We start from the raw sequence: 22,676 nt of genomic DNA, 5'->3' as shown, positions 1-22,676 counted from the left end.
GTCTCCTATCCGCTGGATCCCTGAGGGCGGCCGTATCAGGAGACGGTAACGCCACTTGTTTTGATAAGCGTGTGAGCGCCTTATCCACCCTAGGGGGTGTTTCCCAGCGCGCCCTAACCTCTGGCGGGAAAGGGTATAATGCTAATAACTTTTTTGAAATTAGCATTTTTTTATCTGGGTTAACCCACGCTTCATCACATACATCATTTAATTCCTCTGATTCAGGAAAAACTACAGGTAGTTTAGTGTTCACTCTAGGATTTTTTTAGGGCAGGGTGCTGATCACGGGGAGGGCACATTTTTCATTCGTGAGGGCACATTTTTCATTCGTGAGGGCACATTTTTAAGTTAGAAGGGCCAAATCAGGTACATACTATAATGCTTGGTGCTCCCATTCCTATAGGTGAAAGCATGGACAGTGCGCGCCGGAGGCGTGCAGCAAAAATTTAGGGGAGTTGTTTCGTGGGGAAGGGGCGTGACCACATAATAGTACCAAATCACATTATACCACACAATAGTGCTGCTTATACACATTGCACCAGGTAGAACCTCCTATACACACTGCGCCAGGTAGAGCACGTTATACATATTGCGCCAGATAGAGCACGTTATACACATTGCACCAGGTAGAACCTCCTATACACACTGCGGCAGGTAGAGCACGTTATACATATTGCGCCAGGTAGAGCACGTTATACACATTGCACCAGGTAGAACCTCCTATACACACTGCGCCAGGTAGAGCACGTTATACATATTGCGCCAGATAGAGCACGTTATACACATTGCACTAGGTAGAACCTCCTATACACACTGCGCCAGGTAGAGCACGTTATACATATTGCGCCAGGTAGAGCACGTTATACACATTGCGCCAGGTAGAGCACGTTATACACATTGCACCAGGTAGAGCACGTTATACACATTGCACCAGGTAGAACCTCCTATACACACTGCGCCAGGTAGAGCACGTTATACATATTGCGCCAGGTAGAGCACGTTATACACATTGCGCCAGGTAGAGCACGTTATACACATTGCACCAGGTAGAGCACGTTATACACATTGCACCAGGTAGAACCTCCTATACACACTGCGCCAGGTAGAGCACGTTATACATATTGCGCCAGATAGAGCACGTTATACACATTGCACCAGGTAGAACCTCCTATACACACTGCGGCAGGTAGAGCACTGAGGCACACTGCACCAGGGAGAGAACACTGAGGCACACTGCACTAGGGAGAGAACGCTGAGGCACACTGCACTAGGGAGAGAACACTGAGGCACACTGCACTAGGGAGAGAACACTGAGGCACACTGCACCAGGGAGAGAACACTGAGGCACATTGCACCAGGGAGAGAACACTGAGGCACATTGCACCAGGGAGAGAACACTGAGGCACACTGTAACAGGGAGAGAACACTAGGAGGAAGGGGAGGACGGGCACAGGGCAGATGCAGAGCGGCACTCACAGTTGCGGAGGAAAGCGCTGTGCCGGGTCAGCGGGGTCGGTCTCTTGATGCTGACGGCGGAGCCCAGGTCAGCGCGCAGCGCCATGGTGAGGGGGAATCAAACCATGCCGGAGGACTGGCGGGAGACACCGCAGGCTCTGATTGGCTGCTCCTCCCCACTGCACGCTGGCCCTGTCTCCGCCTTCAGCTGAGAGCTATCAGCGCGGCGGGGGGGAGAAGTGCCAGCGCGGCGGGGGGGAGAAGTGCCAGCGCGGCGGGGGGGAGAAGTGACAGCGCGGCAGGGGAAAGAAGTGACAGCGCGGCGGGGGAAAGAAGTGACAGCGCGGCGGGGGGAGAAGAGCAGTCCTTAGCAGGGCGGCAGGGCGGGCACAAACGGGCAGGGCGGCATTCTGTCACTCAAAAAAGGGGCAGGGCGCAGCGCCCTGCAAAAGAAGCTTAGAGTGAACACTAGGTAGTTTTTTCACCCCCCACATAATACCCCTTTTTGTGGTACTTGCAGTATCAGAGATATGCAAAGCCTCCTTCATTGCCGTGATCATATAACGTGTGGCCCTACTTGAAAATACGTTTGTTTCATCACCGTCGACACTAGATTCAGTGTCTGTGTCTGGGTCTGTGTCGACCGACTGAGGTAAAGGGCGCTTTACAGCCCCTGACGGTGTCTGAGACGCCTGGGCAGGTACTAACTGGTTTGCCGGCCGTCTCATGTCGTCAACTGATTTTTGTAATGTGCTGACATTATCACGTAATTCCATAAACAAAGCCATCCATTCCGGTGTCGACTCCCTGGGGGGTGACATCACCATTATCGGCAATTGCTCTGCCTCCACACCAACATCGTCCTCATACATGTCGACACACACGTACCGACACACAGCAGACACACAGGGAATGCTCTTATCGAAGACAGGACCCCACTAGCCCTTTGGGGAGACAGAGGGAGAGTTTGCCAGCACACACCCAAGCGCCATAATATATATGGGAACAACCTTATATAAGTGTTGTTCCTTATAGCAGCTTAAATATATCCAATATATCGCCAAAAAATGCCCCCCCTCTCTGTTTTACCCTGTTTCTGTAGTGCAGTGCAGGGGAGAGTCCTGGGAGCCTTCCTCACAGCGGAGCTGAGCAGGAAAATGGCGCTGTGTGCTGAGAAGAATAAGCCCCCTATTTCGGCGGGCTTTCCTCCCGTAGTTTTAGATAACTGGCATGGGTTAAATACATACATATAGCCTCAATGGCTATATGTGATGTATTCTTTTGCCATAAGGTATTAAAATATTGCTGCCCAGGGCGCCCCCAGCAGCGCCCTGCACCCTCCGTGACCGCTTGGTGTGAAGTGTGTGACAACAATGGCGCACAGCTGCAGTGCTGTGCGCTACCTTCATGAAGACTGAAGAGCCTTCTGCCGCCTGTTTCCGGACCTTCAATCTTCAGCATCTGTAAGGGGGGTCGGCGGCGCGGCTCCGGGACGAACCCCAGGGTGAGACCTGTGTTCCGACTCCCTCTGGAGCTAATGGTGTCCAGTAGCCTAAGAATCCAATCCATCCTGCACGCAGGTGAGTTGAAATTCTCTCCCCTAAGTCCCTCGATGCAGTGAGCCTGTTGCCAGCAGGACTCACTGAAAATTAAAAAACCTAAAAAACTTTTTCTAAGCAGCTCTTTAGGAGAGCCACCTAGATTGCACCCTGCTCGGACGGGCACAAAAACCTAACTGAGGCTTGGAGGAGGGTCATAGGGGGAGGAGCCAGTACACACCACCTAATCCTAAAGCTTTATTTTTGTGCCCTGTCTCCTGCGGAGCCGCTATTCCCCATGGTCCTGACGGAGTCCCCAGCATCCACTTAGGACGTTAGAGAAATGTAATTAGTGAAAAATATTCCGAATTGTACATGGGTATTCAGATGACTACTATAACTTAAAAAAAACCAAAAACCTATTTTTAAAGTCTGTTCTGTATTGGATAAAATGATTGTCTGAAAAAAACATTTATCATTCTGTGAGGTCGATTCAATTAGTACTGCATGAATGTAGCTCCCTGGTTCGATGCCCAGAGCTACTCAATTGCTCCCGCGGGAAAAGCCAGTGACTAGTGGATTACTGCTCGCACCCTATGGAGGGCCTGATTCAATTGTTTTCTGGGCCCCCTGCTGAGAGTCTTCAGTTGTTGCTCTGATTAGACGCCCATTACCAGATGTCGGCTCCGGATGAGCGGCTAAACCAGTCTAAAATGATTGAATGGGCGTCCAAAGTCCGGCTTTGGGTGCCCAAACTACGGACTTTTTAACACTTTTTTTTTTTTCTTGCACCTTCTGACACTGCAAGAAAAATATGACTGCCGTGGCTAATGAGGTCATTCCTTCAGACAGCAGGTGGCTGCACCACAATTGAATCGGCCCCTAAGCGTGCAAGCAGAAGTCTGCGCTAACTAGTGCTTTAGGGCTTACTCTGTGTGGTATTAGAATCGTACCTGGTACTTAACCTGGGAGATGCAGTTTACCGTGATTATACCATGGCATAGTTGTGATAAAGTGCACCGCCTACGTAGTGGTTCCAGAAACAGTGGAAATATCGTCCATAGTCCTTTACGTGTTTCTCCATTTTAGGGATGTAACTGTTTCCTCAGAAGGAAACGGTTACACGCCTAAAACAGGGAAACGCATAAAGGACCATGGAGGATACTTCCACTGTTTCTGGAGCTAGACGGAACCGCACATGCTGCTGCATAGAGCGCAAGCCGTGTTCTCCATCCCATGTATTGGTCCCACTACTAAATTTAGCACATCTACGATCACTTTCACAGACATGCGGGGAGACGCCCAGTACAGGGCTAGTACGGCCTACATGTCTGACTCGACCCCGCCGCACAGGTACAAAAGCATTGCATGGCGACGATGCATTTGTACCTGACGAGTAGCTCCCTTACTGCGTGCTGGCAGAGAGCTTCTTGCCACATCCTGGGTTGCTGCGTGTGATGTCATGCCGCCCCCCCCCCCCCCCCCCAACGGTCCGGGCACGCCTCCATTGTTTGTACCGTGCCCCGCTAAGGCATGCCCCCTCCCACCCAACCCCTCGACCGCGCAGAGGTGCACAAGTGTTTGCTTCTGTTTTACCACTTACTTTATAACCACGTTATCTCTGGCTGTATAATTTGATATGAAGTTGTGTAGTGGGTAAAAGGTTGTAAAAAGAAAAACATTAAAAAACAAATGTGTGTACATATAATATAAAATATATATTATTTAAATCTGTTTTTTTTTTTTTTTTTGTATCAATGAAAAAAATGGAATCCTGCTTATTACATTAATACTATGATCCATTACTATGTATTAGAAACCTTGATCAACCATGTTTTAATGCTTTTTAATATTAACAGTCCAAAGTTAATATGCTTTGATGTGATTTATCTGACATCTTTCAACAAAACCAATATTTTACTGCTTATTGTTCCTATTACGTCTGAATATAACTAGATATACTAAACATTAAAACATACAAAGTATGAAGTTGAAAATAAGAATAACAAGTTATTTTTAAGCATTGGTCCTACTTATTACTTATAATTAAATAAATCTGAATAGTAATACAAATTGAAAACTTCAGAGAAACGCACACAAAATAGGAGGACTTAAGCATTATTAGTAGGCATGCCACTGGTATTAAACTTTTTGACTAAAAACGCTAGTTTTTAGTATAATAAGCTTTTTTTAATGAAGTTACTGTGCTATGCCTGTAATCACAGCATAATAAAAAAAAAAAAAAACAACCCAGCCAACCTTTCTAGGTATGGTGCAATAGTGGAAGTTATGAGAGGTCTTATTGCCTGAAATTGCTACACTGACATGTGTAATGGTAAAGTTGCTGTGTATAGCAGCTGTATATTGCAATGTAAACGACCAACAGTTTTTTTGTCTTTTTTTTCCCCCCCGTCATTATAAGAAGCAATCTATAAACTGGGTACCAGTCACAAGGTTTATTTGCTGCAATTCTTTCTTTTATTTTTTTATTTTTTTGTCACATATAACCTCGTGACAAACTTACTTTGATTGTGCTCCATTCTGTTCAGAAAATGTCCCACGCTGGCACACTTATGCTGCTTTCAGATCGCAAATGCCGGATTCCACCCGGTACGAGAAACGTGTCCTTACCGGGTGGGATCCGGCATTTGCGCTCCTTTGCTGGCTTTCCGAACCGGCAATATACCGGGTCGGTTGCCATAGCAGCGGGGGGCGCAGCAGCAGCAGGGGTGGAGACGGCGCTGGGAGATGAGCTCATCTCCTGCGCCGCCTCTCCCTATGCTGTGAATGGGAGCCGTGTCGCATCGGAACGGCTCCCATTCACACTGCACCTGACCCGGTATTCAACCCGGTAATAACCCTTCTTTTTTACTGGGTTGAATTACCGGGTCAGGCGACCCGCTAATTCAGCAAAGAAGCTTTCACATTGCACACTGACCCGTTTCGACACGGTAATATGCCGTGTTGATACCGGGTTATTTGTGCGATGTGAAAGGGGTATTACAAACTTACAGATGAGTATCCAAGTCACAAAATAAAGTCCAGTTCACCCAAAAAGACAAAAAAATATGGATTGGTCTCTTATTCTTGAGTAATCCAGAAGAACAAAAATTATAGCTCCAGTTCCATCCTACATCTGGGTACCCAATTACAAGTGGCCTCAAGGGATATTCCACTTCTAATGTGCTGATATATAGTTTATCATTGTGTTTAATGTGAATGTTATGTATTAATAAATGTTGTTCGTTTGTGTAGCAGTATTGCACTATTGCTGTGTTTTTTTTTCTTATTTTATGAGTGGGAGCCAGAGAATGCTCTATATGGGAAGTGTGCAATAAGAATCTTATGCAACATAAAGAGATCACATTTAAAACTACAAGTTATTGAAAAGGAAACAAAGTCTGTTCTTCTGGATTACTCAAGAGTAAGGGGTGTATTTAATTCATGTCGGATCCTTTCAATGCCCGGCCAAACCCGACAGGATTAAGCCCCGTTTCCGACAATGCCAATCCGACTTTTCTCTGATGTCCTAGTGGATGCTGGGAACTCCGTAAGGACCATGGGGAATAGACGGGCTCCGCAGGAGACTGGGCACTCTATAAGAAAGATTTGGTACTATCTGGTGTGCACTGGCTCCTCCCTCTATGCCCCTCCTCCAGACCTCAGTTAGATTTCTGTGCCCGGCCAGAGCTGGTTGCACACTAGGAGCTCTCCTGAGCTTCTAGAAAGAAAGTTTAAATTAGGTTTTTTATTTTACAGTGAGACCTGCTGGCAACAGGCTCACTGCAACGAGGGACTAAGGGGAGAAGAAGCGAACCTACCTGCTTGCAGCTAGCTTGGGCTTCTTAGGCTACTGAACACAATTCGCTCCAGAGGGATCGACCGCAGGACCCGTCCTTGGTGTTCGTTCCCGGAGCCGCGCCGCCGTCCCCCTTACAGAGCCAGAAGCATGAAGATGGTCCGGAAAATCGGCGGCAGAAGACTTCAGTCTTCACCAAGGTAGCGCACAGCACTGCAGCTGTGCGCCATTGCTCCTCATACACACTTCACACTCCGGTCACTGAGGGTGCAGGGCGCTGGGGGGGGGGCGCCCTGAGCAGCAATAAAAACACCTTGGCTGGCAAAATAGCCACAATATATAGCCCCAGAGGCTATATATGTGGTAATTACCCCTGCCAGAATACAGAAAAAAGCGGGAGAAAAGTCAGCCGAAAAAGGGGCGGAGCCATCTCCCTCAGCACACCGGCGCCATTTTCTCTTCACAGTGTAGCTGGAAGACAGCTCCCCAGGCTCTCCCCTGTAGTTTTCAGGCTCAAAGGGTTAAAAAGAGAGGGGGGGCACTAAATTTAGGCGCAATATTGTTTATACAAGCAGCTATTGGGGAAAATTCACTCAGTGATAGTGTTTATCCCTACATTATATAGCGCTCCGGTGTGTGCTGGCATACTCTCTCTCTGTCTCCCCAAAGGGCTGTGTGGGGTCCTGTCCTCAGTCAGAGCATTCCCTGTGTGTGTGCGGTGTGTCGGTACGGCTGTGTCGACATGTTTGACGAGGAGGCTTATGTGGAGGCGGAGCAGATGCCGATAAATGAGATGTCGCCCCCTGTGGGCCGACACCAGAGTGGATGGATAGGTGGAAGGTATTAACCGACAGTGTCAACTCCTTACATAAAGGCTGGATGACGTAACAGCTATGGGACAGCCGGCTTTTCAGCCCGCGCCTGCCCAAGCGTCTCAAAGGCCATCAGGGGCTTAAAAACGCCCGCTCCCTCAGATGGCAGACACAGATGTCGACACGGAGTCTGACTCCAGTGTCGACGAGGTTGAGACATATACACAATCCACTAGGAACATCCGTTACATGATCCCGGCAATAAAAAATGTGTCACACATTTCTGACATTAACCCAAGTACCACTAAAAACAAAAAAGGGTTTTATGTGTGGGGAGAAAAAGCAGGCAGTGTTTTGTTCCGCCATCAAATGAGTGAATGAGGTGTGAAAAAGCGTGGGTTCCCCCGATAAGAAACTGGTAATTTCTAAAAAGTTACTGATGGCGTACCCTTTCCCGTCAGAGGATAAGTTACGCTGGGAGATATCCCCTAGGGTGGATAAGGCGCTCACACGTTTGTCAAAAAAAGGTGGCACTGCCGTCTTAGGATACGGCCACTTTGAAGGTACCTGCTGATAAATAGCAGGAGGCTATCCTGAAGTCTGTATTTACACACTCAGGTACTAGACTGAGACCTGCAGATAGTGCTGCTGCAGCGTGGTCTGTAACCCTTTCAAACAGGGATACTATTTTGCGAACATAAGACGTCGTCTTATATATGAGGGATGCACAGAGGAATATTTTGCCGGCTGGCATCCAGAATTATTGCAATGTCCATTCTGTCAGGAGGGTATTAGTGACCCGACACTGGACAGGTGATGCTGACTTTAAAAGGCACATAGAGCCTTATAAGGGTGAGGAATTGTTTGGGGATGGTCTCTGGGACCATGTATCCACAGCAACAGCTGGGATGAAATTTTTTTTTTACCTCAGGTTTCCTCACAGCCTAAGAAAAGTACTGTATTATCAGGTACAGTCCTTTCGGCTTCAGAAAAGCAAGCGGGTCAACGGCGCTTCCTTTCTGCACAGAGACGAGGGAAGAGGGAAAAAGCTGCACCAGTCAGCCAGTTCCCAGAATCAAAATTCTTCCCGCGGGGGCTCCACAGGCGTAACCAGGTACGGTGGGGGGCCGCCTCAAAAATTTCAGCGATCAGTGGGCTCGCTCACAGGTGGATCCCTGGATCCTTTTCAAGTAGTATCTCAGGGGTACAAGCTGGAATTCGAGGCGTCTTCCCCCCCGCCGTTTCCTCAAATCTGCCTTGACGACAACTCCCTCAGGCAGGGAGGCTGTGCTAGAGGCAATTCACAAGCTGTATTCCCAGCAGGTGATAGTCAAGGTGCCCCTACTTCAACAAGGACGGGGTTACTATTCCACACTGGTTGTGGTACCGAAACCGGACGGTTCGGTGAGACCCATTTTAAATTTGAAATTCTTGAACACATACAAATTCAAGTTCAAGATGGAATCGCTCAGGGCGGTTATTGCAAGCCTGGAGGAGGGGGATTACATGGTATCCCTGGACATCAAGGATGCTTACCTACATGTCCCCATTTACCATCCTCATCAGGAGTACCTCAGATTTGTGGTACAGGATTGCCATTACCAATTCCAAACACTGCCGTTTGGACTGTCCACGGCACCGAGGGTCTTTACCAAGGTAATGGCAGAAATGATGATACTCCTTCGAAAAAAGGGAGTTTTAATTATCCCGTACTTGGACGATCTCCTTATAAAGGCGAGGTCCAAGGAGCAGTTGTTGGTCGGAGTAGCACTATCTCGGGAAGTGCTACAACAGCACGGATGGATTCTATACATTCCAAAGTCACAGCTGGTTCCTACCGCACGCCTACTGTTCCTGGGGATGGTTCTGGACACAGAACAGAAAAAAAAATAAGAATTTACTTACCGATAATTCTATTTCTCATAGTCCGTAGTGGATGCTGGGGACTCCGTCAGGACCATGGGGAATAGCGGGCTCCGCAGGAGACAGGGCACATCTAAAAAAGCTTTTAGGTCACATGGTGCGTACTGGCTCCTCCCCCTATGACCCTCCTCCAAGCCTCAGTTAGGTACTGTGCCCGGACGAGCGTACACAATAAGGAAGGATCTTGAATCCCGGGTAAGACTCATACCAGCCACACCAATCACACCGTACAACTTGTGATCTGAACCCAGTTAACAGTATGATAACAAAACGAAGTAGCCTCTGAAAAGATGGCTCACAACAACAGTAATAACCCGATTTTGTAACAATAACTATGTACAAGCATTGCAGACAATCCGCACTTGGGATGGGCGCCCAGCATCCACTACGGACTATGAGAAATAGAATTATCGGTAAGTAAATTCTTATTTTCTCTAACGTCCTAGTGGATGCTGGGGACTCCGTCAGGACCATGGGGATTATACCAAAGCTCCCAAACGGGCGGGAGAGTGCGGATGACTCTGCAGCACCGAATGAGAAAACTCCAGGTCCTCTTTAGCCAGAGTATCAAATTTGTAAAATTTTACAAACGTGTTCTCCCCTGACCACGTAGCTGCTCGGCAAAGTTGTAATGCCGAGACCCCTCGGGCAGCCGCCCAAGATGAGCCCACCTTCCTTGTGGAGTGGGCCTTTACAGATTTAGGCTGTGGCACGCCTGCCACAGAATGTGCAAGTTGGATTGTGCTACAGATCCAACGTGCAATCGTCTGTTTAGACGCAGGAGCACCCATCTTGTTGGGTGCATACAATGTAAACAACGAGTCAGTTTTTCTGACTCCAGCTGTCCTTGAAATATATATTTTTAATGCTCTGACAACGTCCAGTAACTTGGAGTCCTCCAAGTCGCTAGTAGCCGCAGGAACCACAATAGGCTGGTTCAAGTGAAATGCCGAAACCACCTTAGGGAGAAATTGAGGACGTGTCCTCAATTCTGCCCTGTCCGAATGGAATATCAGATATGGGCTCTTGTATGACAAAGCTGCCAATTCTGAAACTCTCCTGGCAGAAGCCAGGGCCAACAGCATGGTTACCTTCCATGTAAGGTATTTTAATTCTACCGATTTTAACGGCTCAAACCAATGAGATTTGAGAAAATTTAGAACCACGTTCAAATCCCACGGTGCCACTGGAGGCACTATTGGGGGTTGTATATGTAGTACACCTTTTACAAAAGTTTGTACTTCAGGCACTGACGCCAATTCCTTCTGGAAGAAAATTGATAAGGCCGAAATTTGAACTTTAATGGACCCCAATTTTAGGCCCATAGACAATCCTGCTTGCAGGAAATGTAAGAATCGACCCAATTGAAATTCTTCCGTTGGAGCCTTCTTGGCCTCACACCACGCAACATATTTTCGCCAAATGCGGTGATAATGTTGTACAGTCACTTCCTTTCTAGCCTTAATCAAGGTAGGAATAACTTCCTCTGGAATGCCCTTTTCTTTTAGAATCCGGCGTTCAACCGCCATGCCGTCAAACGCAGACGCGGTAAGTCTTGGAACATACAAGGTCCCTGCTGAAGCAGATCCCTTCTTAGAGGTAGAGGCCACGGATCCTCCGTGAGCATCTCTTGAAGTTCCGGATACCAAGTTCTTCTTGGCCAGTCCGGAGCCACCAGTATTGTTCTCACTCCTCTTTTCCGTATAATTCTCAGTACCTTTGGTATGAGAGGCAGAGGAGGGAACACATACACTGACTGGTACACCCACGGTGTTACCAGAGCGTCCACAGCTATTGCCTGAGGGTCTCTCGACCTGGCGCAATACCTGTCCAATTTTTTGTTGAGGCGAGACGCCATCATGTCCACCTTTTGGTTTTTCCCAACGGTTCACAATCATGTGGAAAACTTCTGGATGAAGTCCCCACTCTCCCGGGTGAAGGTCGTGTCTGCTGAGGAAATCTGCTTCCCAGTTGTCCACTCCCGGGATGAACACTGCTGACAGTGCTATGACATGATTCTCCGCCCAGCGCAGAATCCTTGCAGCTTCTGCCATTGCACTCCTGCTTCTCGTGCCGCCTTGTCGGTTTACGTGGGCGACTGCCGTGATGTTGTCGGACTGGATCAACACCGGCTGACCCTGAAGCAGCGGTTTTGCCAGACTTAGAGCATTGTAGATCGCTCTTGGCTCCAGTATATTTATGTGAAGAGACGTCTCCAGGTTTGACCACACGCCCTGGAAGTTTCTTCCCTTTGTGACTGCTCCCCAACCTCGTAGGCTGGCATCCGTAGTCACCAGGACCCAGTCCTGTATGCCGAATCTGCGGCCCACTAGCAGATGGGCAGTCTGCAACCACCACAGGAGAGACAACCTTGTTCTCGGTGACAGTGTTATCCGCTGATGCATGTGCAGATGCGATCCGGACCATTTGTCCAGCAGATCCCACTGAAATGTCCGTGCATGGAATCTGCCGCATGGAATCGCTTCGTACGAAGCCACCATCTTTCCCAGGACTCTTGTGCATTGATGTACTGACACAGTTCCTGGTTTTAGGAGGTTCCGGACAAGTTCGGATAACTCCCTTGCTTTCTCTTCCGGGAGAAATACCTTTTTCTGAACCGTGTCCAGAATCATACCCAGGAACAGCAGATGCGTTGTCGGGGTCAATTGAGATTTTGGAAGATTTAGAATCCACCCGTGTTGCTGAAGCACTACTTGTGTTAGCGCCACACCGACTTCCAGCTGTTCTCTGGACTTTGCCCTTATCAGGAGATCGTCCAAGTAAGGGATAATTAATACGCCTTTTCTTCGTAGAAGAACCATCATTTCGGTCATTACCTTGGTAAAGACCCGAGGGGCCGTGGACAAACCAAACGGCAGCGTTTGAAACTGATAATGACAGTCTTGTATCACGAACCTGAGATACCCTTGGTGTGAGGGGTAAATCGGGACATGTAGATAAGCATCTTTTATGTCCAAGGACACCATGAAGTCTCCTTCTTCCAGATTCGCTATCACTGCCCTGAGTGACTCCATCTTGAACTTGAATTTCTGTATGTACAGGTTCAAGGATTTCAGATTTAGAATAGGCCTTACCGAACCGTCCGGTTTCGGTACCACAAATAGAGTGGAATAATACCCCTTTCCCTGTTGTAGGAGGGGTACCTTGACTATCACCTGCTGAGAATACAGCTTGTGAATGGCTTCCAAAACCGACGTCCTTTCTGAGGGAGACGTTGGTAAAGCAGACTTTAGGAACCGGCGAGGGGGAAACCTTTCGAACTCCAGCATGTAACCCTGAGATATTATCTGCAGGACCCACGGGTCCACTTGTGAGTGAGCCCATTGATTGCTGAAAATCTTGAGTCGACCCCCCACCGTTCCTGAGTCCGCTTGTAAAGCCCCAGCGTCATGCTGATGGCTTTGTAGAAGCCGGGGCGGGCTTCTGTTCCTGGGCAGGGGCTGCGTGCTGCCCTTTCTTACCCTTTCCTCTGCCTCTCGGCAAATAAGACTGTCCTTTTGGTCGCTTTTTATAGGAGCGAAAGGACTGCGGCTGAAAAGACGGTGTCTTTTTCTGTTGTGAAGGGGTCTGAGGTAAAAAGGTGGATTTGCCGGCAGTTGCCGTGGTCACCAGGTCCGAAAGACCGACCCCAAACAATTCCTCTCCTTTATATGGCAATACTTCCATATGCCTCTTGGAATCCGCATCACCTGACCACTGTCGCGTCCATAAACTTCTTCTGGCAGATATGGACATCGCGCTTACTCTTGATGCTAGAGTACAAACATCCCTCTGAGCATCTCGCATATAAAGAAAAGCATCCTTTAATTGCTCTAGAGTCAATAAAATACTGTCCCTATCCAGGGTCTCAATATTTTCAGTCAGAGAATCCAACCACACTACCCCAGCACTGCACATCCAGGCTGAGGCTATTGCCGGTCGCAGTATAACACCAGTATGTGTGTATATACTCTTCAGTGTAGTTTCCAGCCTCCTATCTGCTGGATCCTTGAGGGCGGCCGTATCAGGAGACGGCAACGCCACTTGCTTTGATAAACGTGTGAGCGCCTTATCCACCCTAGGGGGTGTTTCCCAGCGCGCCCTAACCTCTGGTGGGAAAGGGTATAATGCCAATAACTTCTTTGAAATTAGCAATTTTCTATCGGGGGTAACCCACGCTTCATCACACACATCATTCAATTCCTCTGATTCTGGGAAAAATACAGGTAGTTTTTTCACCCCCCACATAATACCCCTTTTTGAGGTACCAGCAGTATCAGAGATCTGCAACGCCTCCTTCATTGCCGTGATCATATAACGTGTGGCCCTATTGGAAAATACGTTTGTTTCTTCACCGTCGACACTAGATTCATCTGTGTCGGTACCCGTGTCGACTGACTGAGGTAAAGGACGTTTTACAGCCCCTGACGGTGTCTGAGACGCCTGAACCGGTACTAACTGGTTTGCCGGGCGTCTTATTTCGTCAACTGACTTTTGTAGTGTGCTGACATTATCACGTAATTCCATAACTAAAGCCATCCATTCCGGTGTCGACTCCCTAGGGGGTGACATTACCATCATCGGCAATTGCTCTGCCTCCACACCAACATCGTCCTCATACATGTCGACACACCGTACCGACACACAGCAGCCACACAGGGAATGCTCTAATCGAAGACAGGACCCCTTAGCCCTTTGGGGAGACAGAGGGAGAGTTTGCCAGCACACACCAAAAGCGCTATAAATGTATATAAACAACCCTAGAAGGTGTTGTTTACTATATATGCGCTCTTAATATATAAATATCGCCAATTTATGCCCCCCTTCTCTTTGTTACCCTGTTTCTGTAGTGCAGTGCAGGGGAGAGTCCTGGGAGCCTTCCTCACCAGCGGAGCTGAGCAGGAAAATGGCGCTGAGTGCTGAGGAGAATAAGCTCCGCCCCTTTTTCGGCGGGCTTTTTCTCCCGGTTTTTAAGAAACTGGCCTGGGTTAAAATACATACATATAGCCTTAATGGGTATATGTGATGTATTTATTTTGCCACTAAAGGTAATTATATTGCTGCCCAGGGCGCCCCCAGCAGCGCCCTGCACCCTCCGTGACTGAGTCAGTGAGCCGTGTGACAACAATGGCGCACAGCTGCAGTGCTGTGCGCTACCTTCATGAAGACTGTGGAGTCTTCTGCCGCCTGTTTTCCGGACCTCCGTTCTGCCGTCTCTTCAGCGTCTGTAAGGGGGATCGGCGGCGCGGCTCCGGGACGAACCCCAGGCTGACCTGTGTTCCGACTCCCTCTGGAGCTAAGTGTCCAGTAGCCTAAGACTCCAATCCATCCTGCACGCAGGTGAGTTGGAAATCTCTCCCCTAAGTCCCTCGATGCAGTGATCCTGTTGCCAGCAGGAATCACTGAAATTGAAACCTAAAAAAAAAAACTTTTCTAAACAGCTCTTTAGGAGAGCCACCTAGATTGCACCCTCTCGGACGGGCACAAAAACCTAACTGAGGCTTGGAGGAGGGTCATAGGGGGAGGAGCCAGTACGCACCATGTGACCTAAAAGCTTTTTTAGATGTGCCCTGTCTCCTGCGGAGCCCGCTATTCCCCATGGTCCTGACGGAGTCCCCAGCATCCACTAGGACGTTAGAGAAAAGTGTTTCTCCTGCAGGAGAAAGCCAAGGAGCTGTCATCTCTAGTCAGAGACCTCCTGAAACCAAAACAGGTATCGGTGCATCACTGCACACGAGTCCTGGGAAAAATGGTAGCTTCTTACGAAGCAAAATTCCATTCGGCAGGTTCCATACAAGAACCTTTTAGTGGGACCTCTTGAACAAGTGGTCGGGATCGCATCTTCAGATGCATCGGCTGATAACCCTGTCTCCAAGGACCAGGGTATCTCTACTGTGGTGGCTGCAGAGTGCTCATCTTCAAGAGGGCCGCAGATTCGGCATACAGGACAGGGTCCTGGTAACCACGGATGCCAGCCTTCAAGGCTGGGGGGCAGTCACACAGGGAAGAAACTTCCAAGGACTTTGGTCAAGTCAGGAGTCGTCCCTACACAGAAATATTCTGGAACTGAGGGCCATTTACAATGCCCTAAGTCTGGCAAGGCCTCTGCTTCAAAACCAGCCGGTACTGATCCAATCAGACAACATCACGGCAGTCGCCCATGTAAACCGACAGGGCGGCACAAGAAGCAGGATGGCGATGGCAGAAGCCACAAGGATTCTCCTATGGGCGGAAAATCACGTCTTAGCACTGTCAGCAGTGTTCATTCCGGGAGTGGACAACTGGGAAGCAGGCTTCCTCAGCAGACACGACCGACACCCGGGAGAGTGGGGACTTCATCCAGAAGTCTTCCAACTGTTGGTAAACCGTTGGGAAAGGCCACAGGTGGACATGATGGCGTCCCGCCTAAACAAAAAACTAGATATTGCGCCAGGTCAAGGGACCCTCAGGCAATAGCTGTGGACGCTCTAGTGACATCGTGGGTGTACCAGTCGGTTTATGTATTCCCTCCTCTGCCTCTCATACCAAGGGTACTGAGAATAATAAGAAAACGAGGAGGAAGAACGATACTCGTGGTTCCGGATGGGCCAAGAAGAGCTTGGTACCCAGAACTTACAGAAATAATATCAGAGGACCCATGGCCTCTACCGCTCAGACAGGATCTGCTGCAGCAGGGGCCCTGTCTGTTCCAAGACTTACCGCGGCTGCGTTGGACGGCATGGCGGTTGAATTCCGGATCCTAAAGCAAAAGGGCATCCCGGAGGAAGTCATTCCTACGCTGATAAAAGCCAGGAAAGATGTAACCGCAAACCATTATCACCGTATTTGGCGAAAATATGTTGCGTGGTGTGAGGCGAGGAAGGCCCCAACAGAGGAATTTCAGCTGGGTCGTTTTCTGCACTTCCTACAGTCGGGAGTGACTATGGGCCTAAAATTGGGTTCCATTAAAGTCCAGGTTTCGGCTCTGTCGATTTTCTTCCAGAAAGAACTGGCTTCACTGCCTGAAGTTCAGACTTTTGTAAAGGGAGTGCTACATATTCAGCCCCCTTTTGTGCCTCCTGTGGCACCGTGGGATCTCAACGTGGTGTTGAGTTTCCTGAAATCACATTGGTTTGAGCCACTTAAAACTGTGGATCTGAAATATCTCACGTGAAAAGTGGTCATGTTATTGGCCTTGGCTTCGGCCAGGCGTGTGTCAAAATTGGCGGCTTTGTTATGTAAAAGCCCTTATCTGATTTTCCATATGGATAGGGCAGAATTGAGGACTCGTCCCCAGTTTCTCCCTAAGGTGGTACAGGTTGAGTATCCCATATCCAAATATTCCGAAATACGGAATATTCCGAAATACAGACTTTTTTGAGTGAGAGTGAGATAGTGAAACCTTTTGTTTTTTGATTGCTCAATGTACACAAACTTTGTTTAATACACACAGTTATTAATAATATTGTATTAAATGCCCTTCTGGCTGTGTGTGTATAAGGTGTATATGAAACATAAATGAATTGTGAATGTGGACACACTTTTTGTTTAATGCACAAAGTTATAAAAAATATTGGCTAAAATTACTTTCAGGCTGTGTGTATAAGGTGTATATGTAACATAAATGCATTCTGTGCTTATATTTAGTTCCCATCATTATGATATCTCATTATGGTATCTAATTATTCCAAAATACGGAAAAATCCGATATCCAAAATACCTCTGGTCCCAAGCATTTTGGATAAGGGATACTCAACCTGTATCAGCTTTTCACTTGAACCAACCTATTGTAGTGCCTGCGGCTACTAGGGACTTGGAAGATTCCAAGTTACTGGACGTAGTCAGGGCCTTAAAAAAATTATATTTCCAGGACGGCTGGAGTCAGGAAAACTGACTCGCTTCTTATCCTGTAGGCACCCAACAAAATAGGTGCTCCTGCTTCTAAGCAGACTATTGCTCGCTGAATTTGTAGCACAATTCAGCTGGAGCATTCTGCGGCTGGATTGCCGCATCCTAAATCAGTGAAAGCCCATTCCACGAGGAAGGGGGCTCATCTTGGGCAGCTGCCCGAGGGGTCTCGGCTTTACAACTTTGCCGAGCTGCAACTTGGTCAGGGGCAAATACGTTTGCTAAATTCTACAAATTTGATACCCTGGCTGAGGAGGACCTTGAGTTCTCTCATTCGGTGCTGCAGAGTCATCCGCACTCTCCCGCCCGTGTGGGAGCTTTGGTATAATCCCCATGGTCCTTACGGAGTTCCCAGCATCCACTAGGACGTCAGAGAAAATAAGATTTTACTCACCGGTAAATCTTTTTCTCGTAGTCCGTAGTGGATGCTGGGCGCCCATCCCAAGTGCGGATTGTCTGCAATACTTGTATATAGTTATTGCCTAACTAAAGGGTTATTGTTGAGCCATCTGTTGAGAGGCTCTGTTATATTTCATACTGTTAACTGGGTATAGTATCACGAGTTATACGGTGTGATTGGTGTGGCTGGTATGAGTCTTACCCGGGATTCAAAATCCTTTCCTTATTGTGTCAACTCTTCCGGGCACAGTATCCTAACTGAGGTCTGGAGGAGGGGCATAGAGGGAGGAGCCAGTGCACACCAGATAGTACCAAATCTTTCTTATAGAGTGCCCAGTCTCCTGCGGAGCCCGTCTATTCCCCATGGTCCTTACGGAGTTCCCAGCATCCACTACGGACTACGAGAAATAGATTTACCGGTGAGTAAAATCTTATTTCTTTTAAAGTTGGATTGACATTGTCGGAAACGGGGCTAAATCCTGTCGGGTTTGGCCGCACTTCTGACAGAATACGTGGATTCCAACAATCCATGTGTTTTCCGACAAGTCAGGAATTCCCGACTTGTTGACAAAAAAAAAAAAAAAGGAGCATTCAATAGGTCGGAACCCCTTCCGACCTAAACATGTCGGAAACTGCCATCTTTCCAACAAGAGGGCAGTTTCTGACAAGAATTGAATAAAGGTGCATACACACTCGGTGATATTACAAGCTATATCGCTTATTTTCACCCTTCTGAGCGATATTGTTTGTAATATCACCCAGTGTGTATGCTATGAACGATTTCCGCTCCCGTGCATCATTATCGACCCCCAGTGTTGGCTGTGCATGCAGCTCAATTTGGACTTAAAGTTAAAATCTGCATGTTCGGGGCGGCATGACATCACTGAACGATATCATTAGCGATCTCATTCAGTATGTACGCACTATATAGTCTGCCGGGGAGTCAAGGGAAAACACTAGGCGATGTCGCTCATGGAGCATATCGCCTAGTGTGTAGCCACCTTATGAGATCTATCCATATTTGTTGTTCCTTTTTGGTGAATTGGACACTTATCTGTGAGTGCACCAGTGTGGGACATTTTCTGAACACTTTGCCCTTTTTTTTTTTTTTAGAGCGTTGGAGCTTCCTTTGTTTTCACGGGCTGTTGTCACAGTATTTACGGCAGTGTGTCTCCAGCATTAGGCCTTAAGAATTGAGCATGGCTGGTACCCTGAGTAGACACACAATAAAGGTCTGAAACCCATTTTGAAACGTGGAAAATAAGCAGGCAATTCCATTCAATTGGATAAAGGAACCTTCCAATATGATATTTAAGCCTATGTGTAAGTTCTGATTTGTACTCTATAAATAATGTAATAAAGTATGGAGCAAAGTTCTCGCGTAGCTACAGCAACTACAGAGCCTTTTGACACATCGCCTGACAAATCAGGAATGCCCACTTTCCACGTCTGTAAGCATTTAGTGTCCTCTTAGAAAAGGAAAATGTAGTAGACGACCCCATCCTCTGATAACAAAAATGAGGTTAGCCTAATTCTCAAAGTACATAAATTTGACAGATTTAAAGTAAATGAATTTGACCAGGGAATGGATCACATATAAATCACCATTCAGAGTGGAGGGGGATTGTTTCTGCTCATAGTTTATTAAATGCAGAATGTACAGGTAAAATGGTGCTACAGGGGAATCGCGGGAATTTAATTGTTTTGGGCATCTAATTTTCCCGTCTAAACTGGACTTTTCAGATGCCCAAAAGATTGCCACTTTTCAATTGTTTGGATGCACATGCATATCGCTCACAAACATACAGGTTTTAGCCGCATAAAATGGCTCAAGCCGTCCTGCTTTGGGCATTCAAATGTATGGACACCCAAAGTGCTGACTTTGCACACATTTTTTTTTTTTTTTTTTTTTTACTCGCACCTCAGAAGGCTGCGATAAAATAAGATTTTAAACCTACCGGTAATTTTTTTTTCTTCTAGTCCGTAGAGGATGCTGGGGACTCAGTAAGGACCATGGGGATAGACGGGCTCCGCAGGAGACATGGGCACTAAGAAAGAACTTTAGGTATGGGTGTGCACTGGCTCCTCCCTCTATGCCCCTCCTCCAGACTTCAGTTAGAGAAACTGTGCCCAGAGGAGACGGACAGTACGAGGAAAGGATTTTGTTAATCCAAGGGCAAGATTCATACCAGCCCACACCATTCACACCGTATAACTAGGGTATATACGAACCAGTTAACAGTATGAAACAACACAGCATCAGACCTAGACTGATGAAAACTGTAACATAACCCTTATGTAAGCAAAAACTATATACAAGTCTTGCAGAAGTAGTCCGCACTTGGGACGGGCGCCCAGCATCCTCTACGTACTAGGAGAAAAAGGTTTACCGGTAGGTTTAAAATCTTAATTTCTCTGACGTCCTAGTGGATGCTGGGGACTCCGTAAGGACCATGGGGAATAGACGGGCTCCGCAGGAGACTGGGCACTCTAAAAGAAAGATTAGGTACTATCTGGTGTGCACTGGCTCCTCCCTCTATGCCCCTCCTCCAGACCTCAGTTAGAATCTGTGCCCGGCCAGAGCTGGATGCACCTAGTGGGCTCTCCTGAGCCTGCTAGTAAAGAAAGTAATGTTAGGTTTTTTATTTTCAGTGAGATCTGCTGGCAACAGACTCGCTGCTATGTGGGACCGAGGGGAGAGAAGCAAATGTAGCTGTTCACAGCTAGGTTGCGCTTCTTAGGCTACTGGACACCATTAGCTCCAGAGGGTTCGAACACAGGCAAAGGTCCTCGGTCGTCCGGAGCCGCGCCGCCGTCCCCCTCGCAGAGCCAGAAGATCAGAAGTTGGTGATGAAATCGGAGGCTGAAGACTCCTGTCTTCATTAAGGTAGCGCACAGCACCGCAGCTGTGCGCCATCGCTCCCACTGCACACCACACACTCCGGTCACTGTAGGGTGCAGGGCGCTGGGGGGCGCCCTGGGCAGCAATAAGAATACATTTGGCATAAAAAAGACACATAATACAGTCTGTGACTGTATATGTGTAAAACCCCCGCCATTTTTTAGTCAGAAACAGCGGGACAGAAGCCTGCTGCTGAGGGGGCGGGGCCTTCTTCCTCAGCACACCAGCGCCATTTCTCTTCACAGCTCCGCTGGAAGGACGCGCCTCAGGCTCTCCCCTGCAGTCTCCTGGCACTAAGAGGGTAAAAAGAGAGGGGGGGCACACAAATTTAGGCAAAAGGTGTATTGATACAGCAGCTATTGGGAAAAATTCACTTCTGGTACTGTGTATCCCTGTGTATATAGCGCTGTGGTGTGTGCTGGCATACTCTTTCTCTGTCTCCCCATAGACCTTGTGGGGTCCTGTCCTCAGTCAGAGCATTCCCTGTGTGTGTGCTGTGTGTCGGTACGGCTGTGTCGACATGTTTGATGAGGAGGGTTACGTGGAGGCAGAGCAAGTGCAGATAAATGTGGTGTCGCCCCCGTCGGTGCCGACACCTGATTGGATGGATAGGTGGAAGGTCTTAAATGACAATGTAAACTCATTACATAAGAGATTTGATTATGTTGCTGCCGGGGGACAGCCGGGCTCTCAACCCGGGCCTGCCCAGGCGCCTCAGAGGCCGTCAGCGTCTCAAAAACGCCCACTATCTCAGTTGGTTGACACAGATGTCGACACGGAGTCCGACTCCAGCGTCGACGAGGATGAGGCACTATTACAGCCCAAAATGACTAAGGCCATCCGATACATGATTATTGCAATGAAAAATGTATTACACATTTCAGAGGTTGACCCTGTCCCTGACAAGAGGGTAAATATGTTTGGGGAGTACAACGCCCTGAGTCAAGCGGAGCCCCTGCTTCGAGACCAACCAGTGCTAATTCAGTCAGACAACATCACGGCAGTCGCCCATGTAAACCGACAGGACGGCACAAGAAGCAGGGTGGCGATGGCGGAAGCCACAAGGATTCTTCGTTGGGCGGAGAATCACGTACAAGCACTGTCAGCAGTGTTCATTCCGGGAGTGGACAACTGGGAAGCAGACTTCCTCAGCAGGCACGACCTCCACCCGGGATAGTGGGGACTTCATCAAGAAGTCTTCGAGCAGATTGCAAATCGGTGGGCACGGCCACAGGTGGACATGATGGCGTCCCGCCTAAACAAAAAGCTAAAAAAATATTGCGCCAGGTCAAGGGACCCTCAGGCGATAGCTGTGGACGCACTGGTAACTCCGTGGGTGTACCAATCGGTATATGTGTTTCCTCCTCTTCCTCTCATACACAAGGTACTGAGAATAGTAAGAAAAAGAGGAGTGAGAACGATACTCATTGTTCCGGATTGGCTAAGAAGGACTTGGTACCCAGAACTTCAAGAGATGGTCACAGAGGACCCATGGCCTCTGCCTCTCAGACAGGACCTGTTGCAGCAGGGGCCCTGTCTGTTCCAAGATTTACCGCGGCTGCGTTTGACGGCATGGCGGTTGAAAGCCGGATCCTAGCGGAAAAGGGTATACCGGATGAAGTAATTCCTACGCTGATAAGAGCTAGGAAGGATGTGACAGCAAAGCATTATCACCGCATATGGCGGAAATATGTTGCTTGGTGTGAGGCCAGGAAGGCCCCTACAAAGGACTTCCAGTTGGGTCGTTTTTTGCATTTCCTACAGTCAGGTGTGACTATGGGCCTCAAATTAGGGTCCATAAAGGTTCAGATCTCGGCCCTATCCATTTTCTCTCAAAAAGAACTGGCTTCACTGCCTTAGGTTCAGACGTTTGTAAAGGGAGTGCTGCATATTCAGCCTCCTTTTGTGCCACCAGTGGCATCTTGGGATCTTAACGTTGTGTTGGATTTCCTGAAATCCCA

General features: G+C 48.2%; 1 protein-coding gene across 3 annotated transcripts in view; it reads left to right on the top strand.

Moving 5' to 3' along the window:
* Positions 1-22,676, top strand: part of FLOT2 (flotillin 2) — a 213,893-nt gene that overhangs the window by 5,988 nt on the left and 185,229 nt on the right. Inside the window, exon 2 of one of the 3 annotated variants that reach the window (XM_063955901.1) lies at positions 18,927-19,136. The exons of the other annotated variants lie outside the window; for them this stretch is intronic. Within the exon in view, the coding sequence (XP_063811971.1) occupies positions 19,118-19,136 (19 nt within the window). The 5' untranslated portion in view covers positions 18,927-19,117. The remainder of the gene's footprint in view (positions 1-18,926; positions 19,137-22,676) is intronic. 3 annotated transcript variants of the gene reach the window in all.

The sequence above is a fragment of the Pseudophryne corroboree genome, chromosome 2 (genome assembly GCF_028390025.1).
Source record: "Pseudophryne corroboree isolate aPseCor3 chromosome 2, aPseCor3.hap2, whole genome shotgun sequence".
Classification (NCBI taxonomy): domain Eukaryota; kingdom Metazoa; phylum Chordata; class Amphibia; order Anura; family Myobatrachidae; genus Pseudophryne; species Pseudophryne corroboree.
Note: the sequence above shows the minus strand (reverse complement) of the source record. Positions and strands in the feature narration are given on the sequence as shown.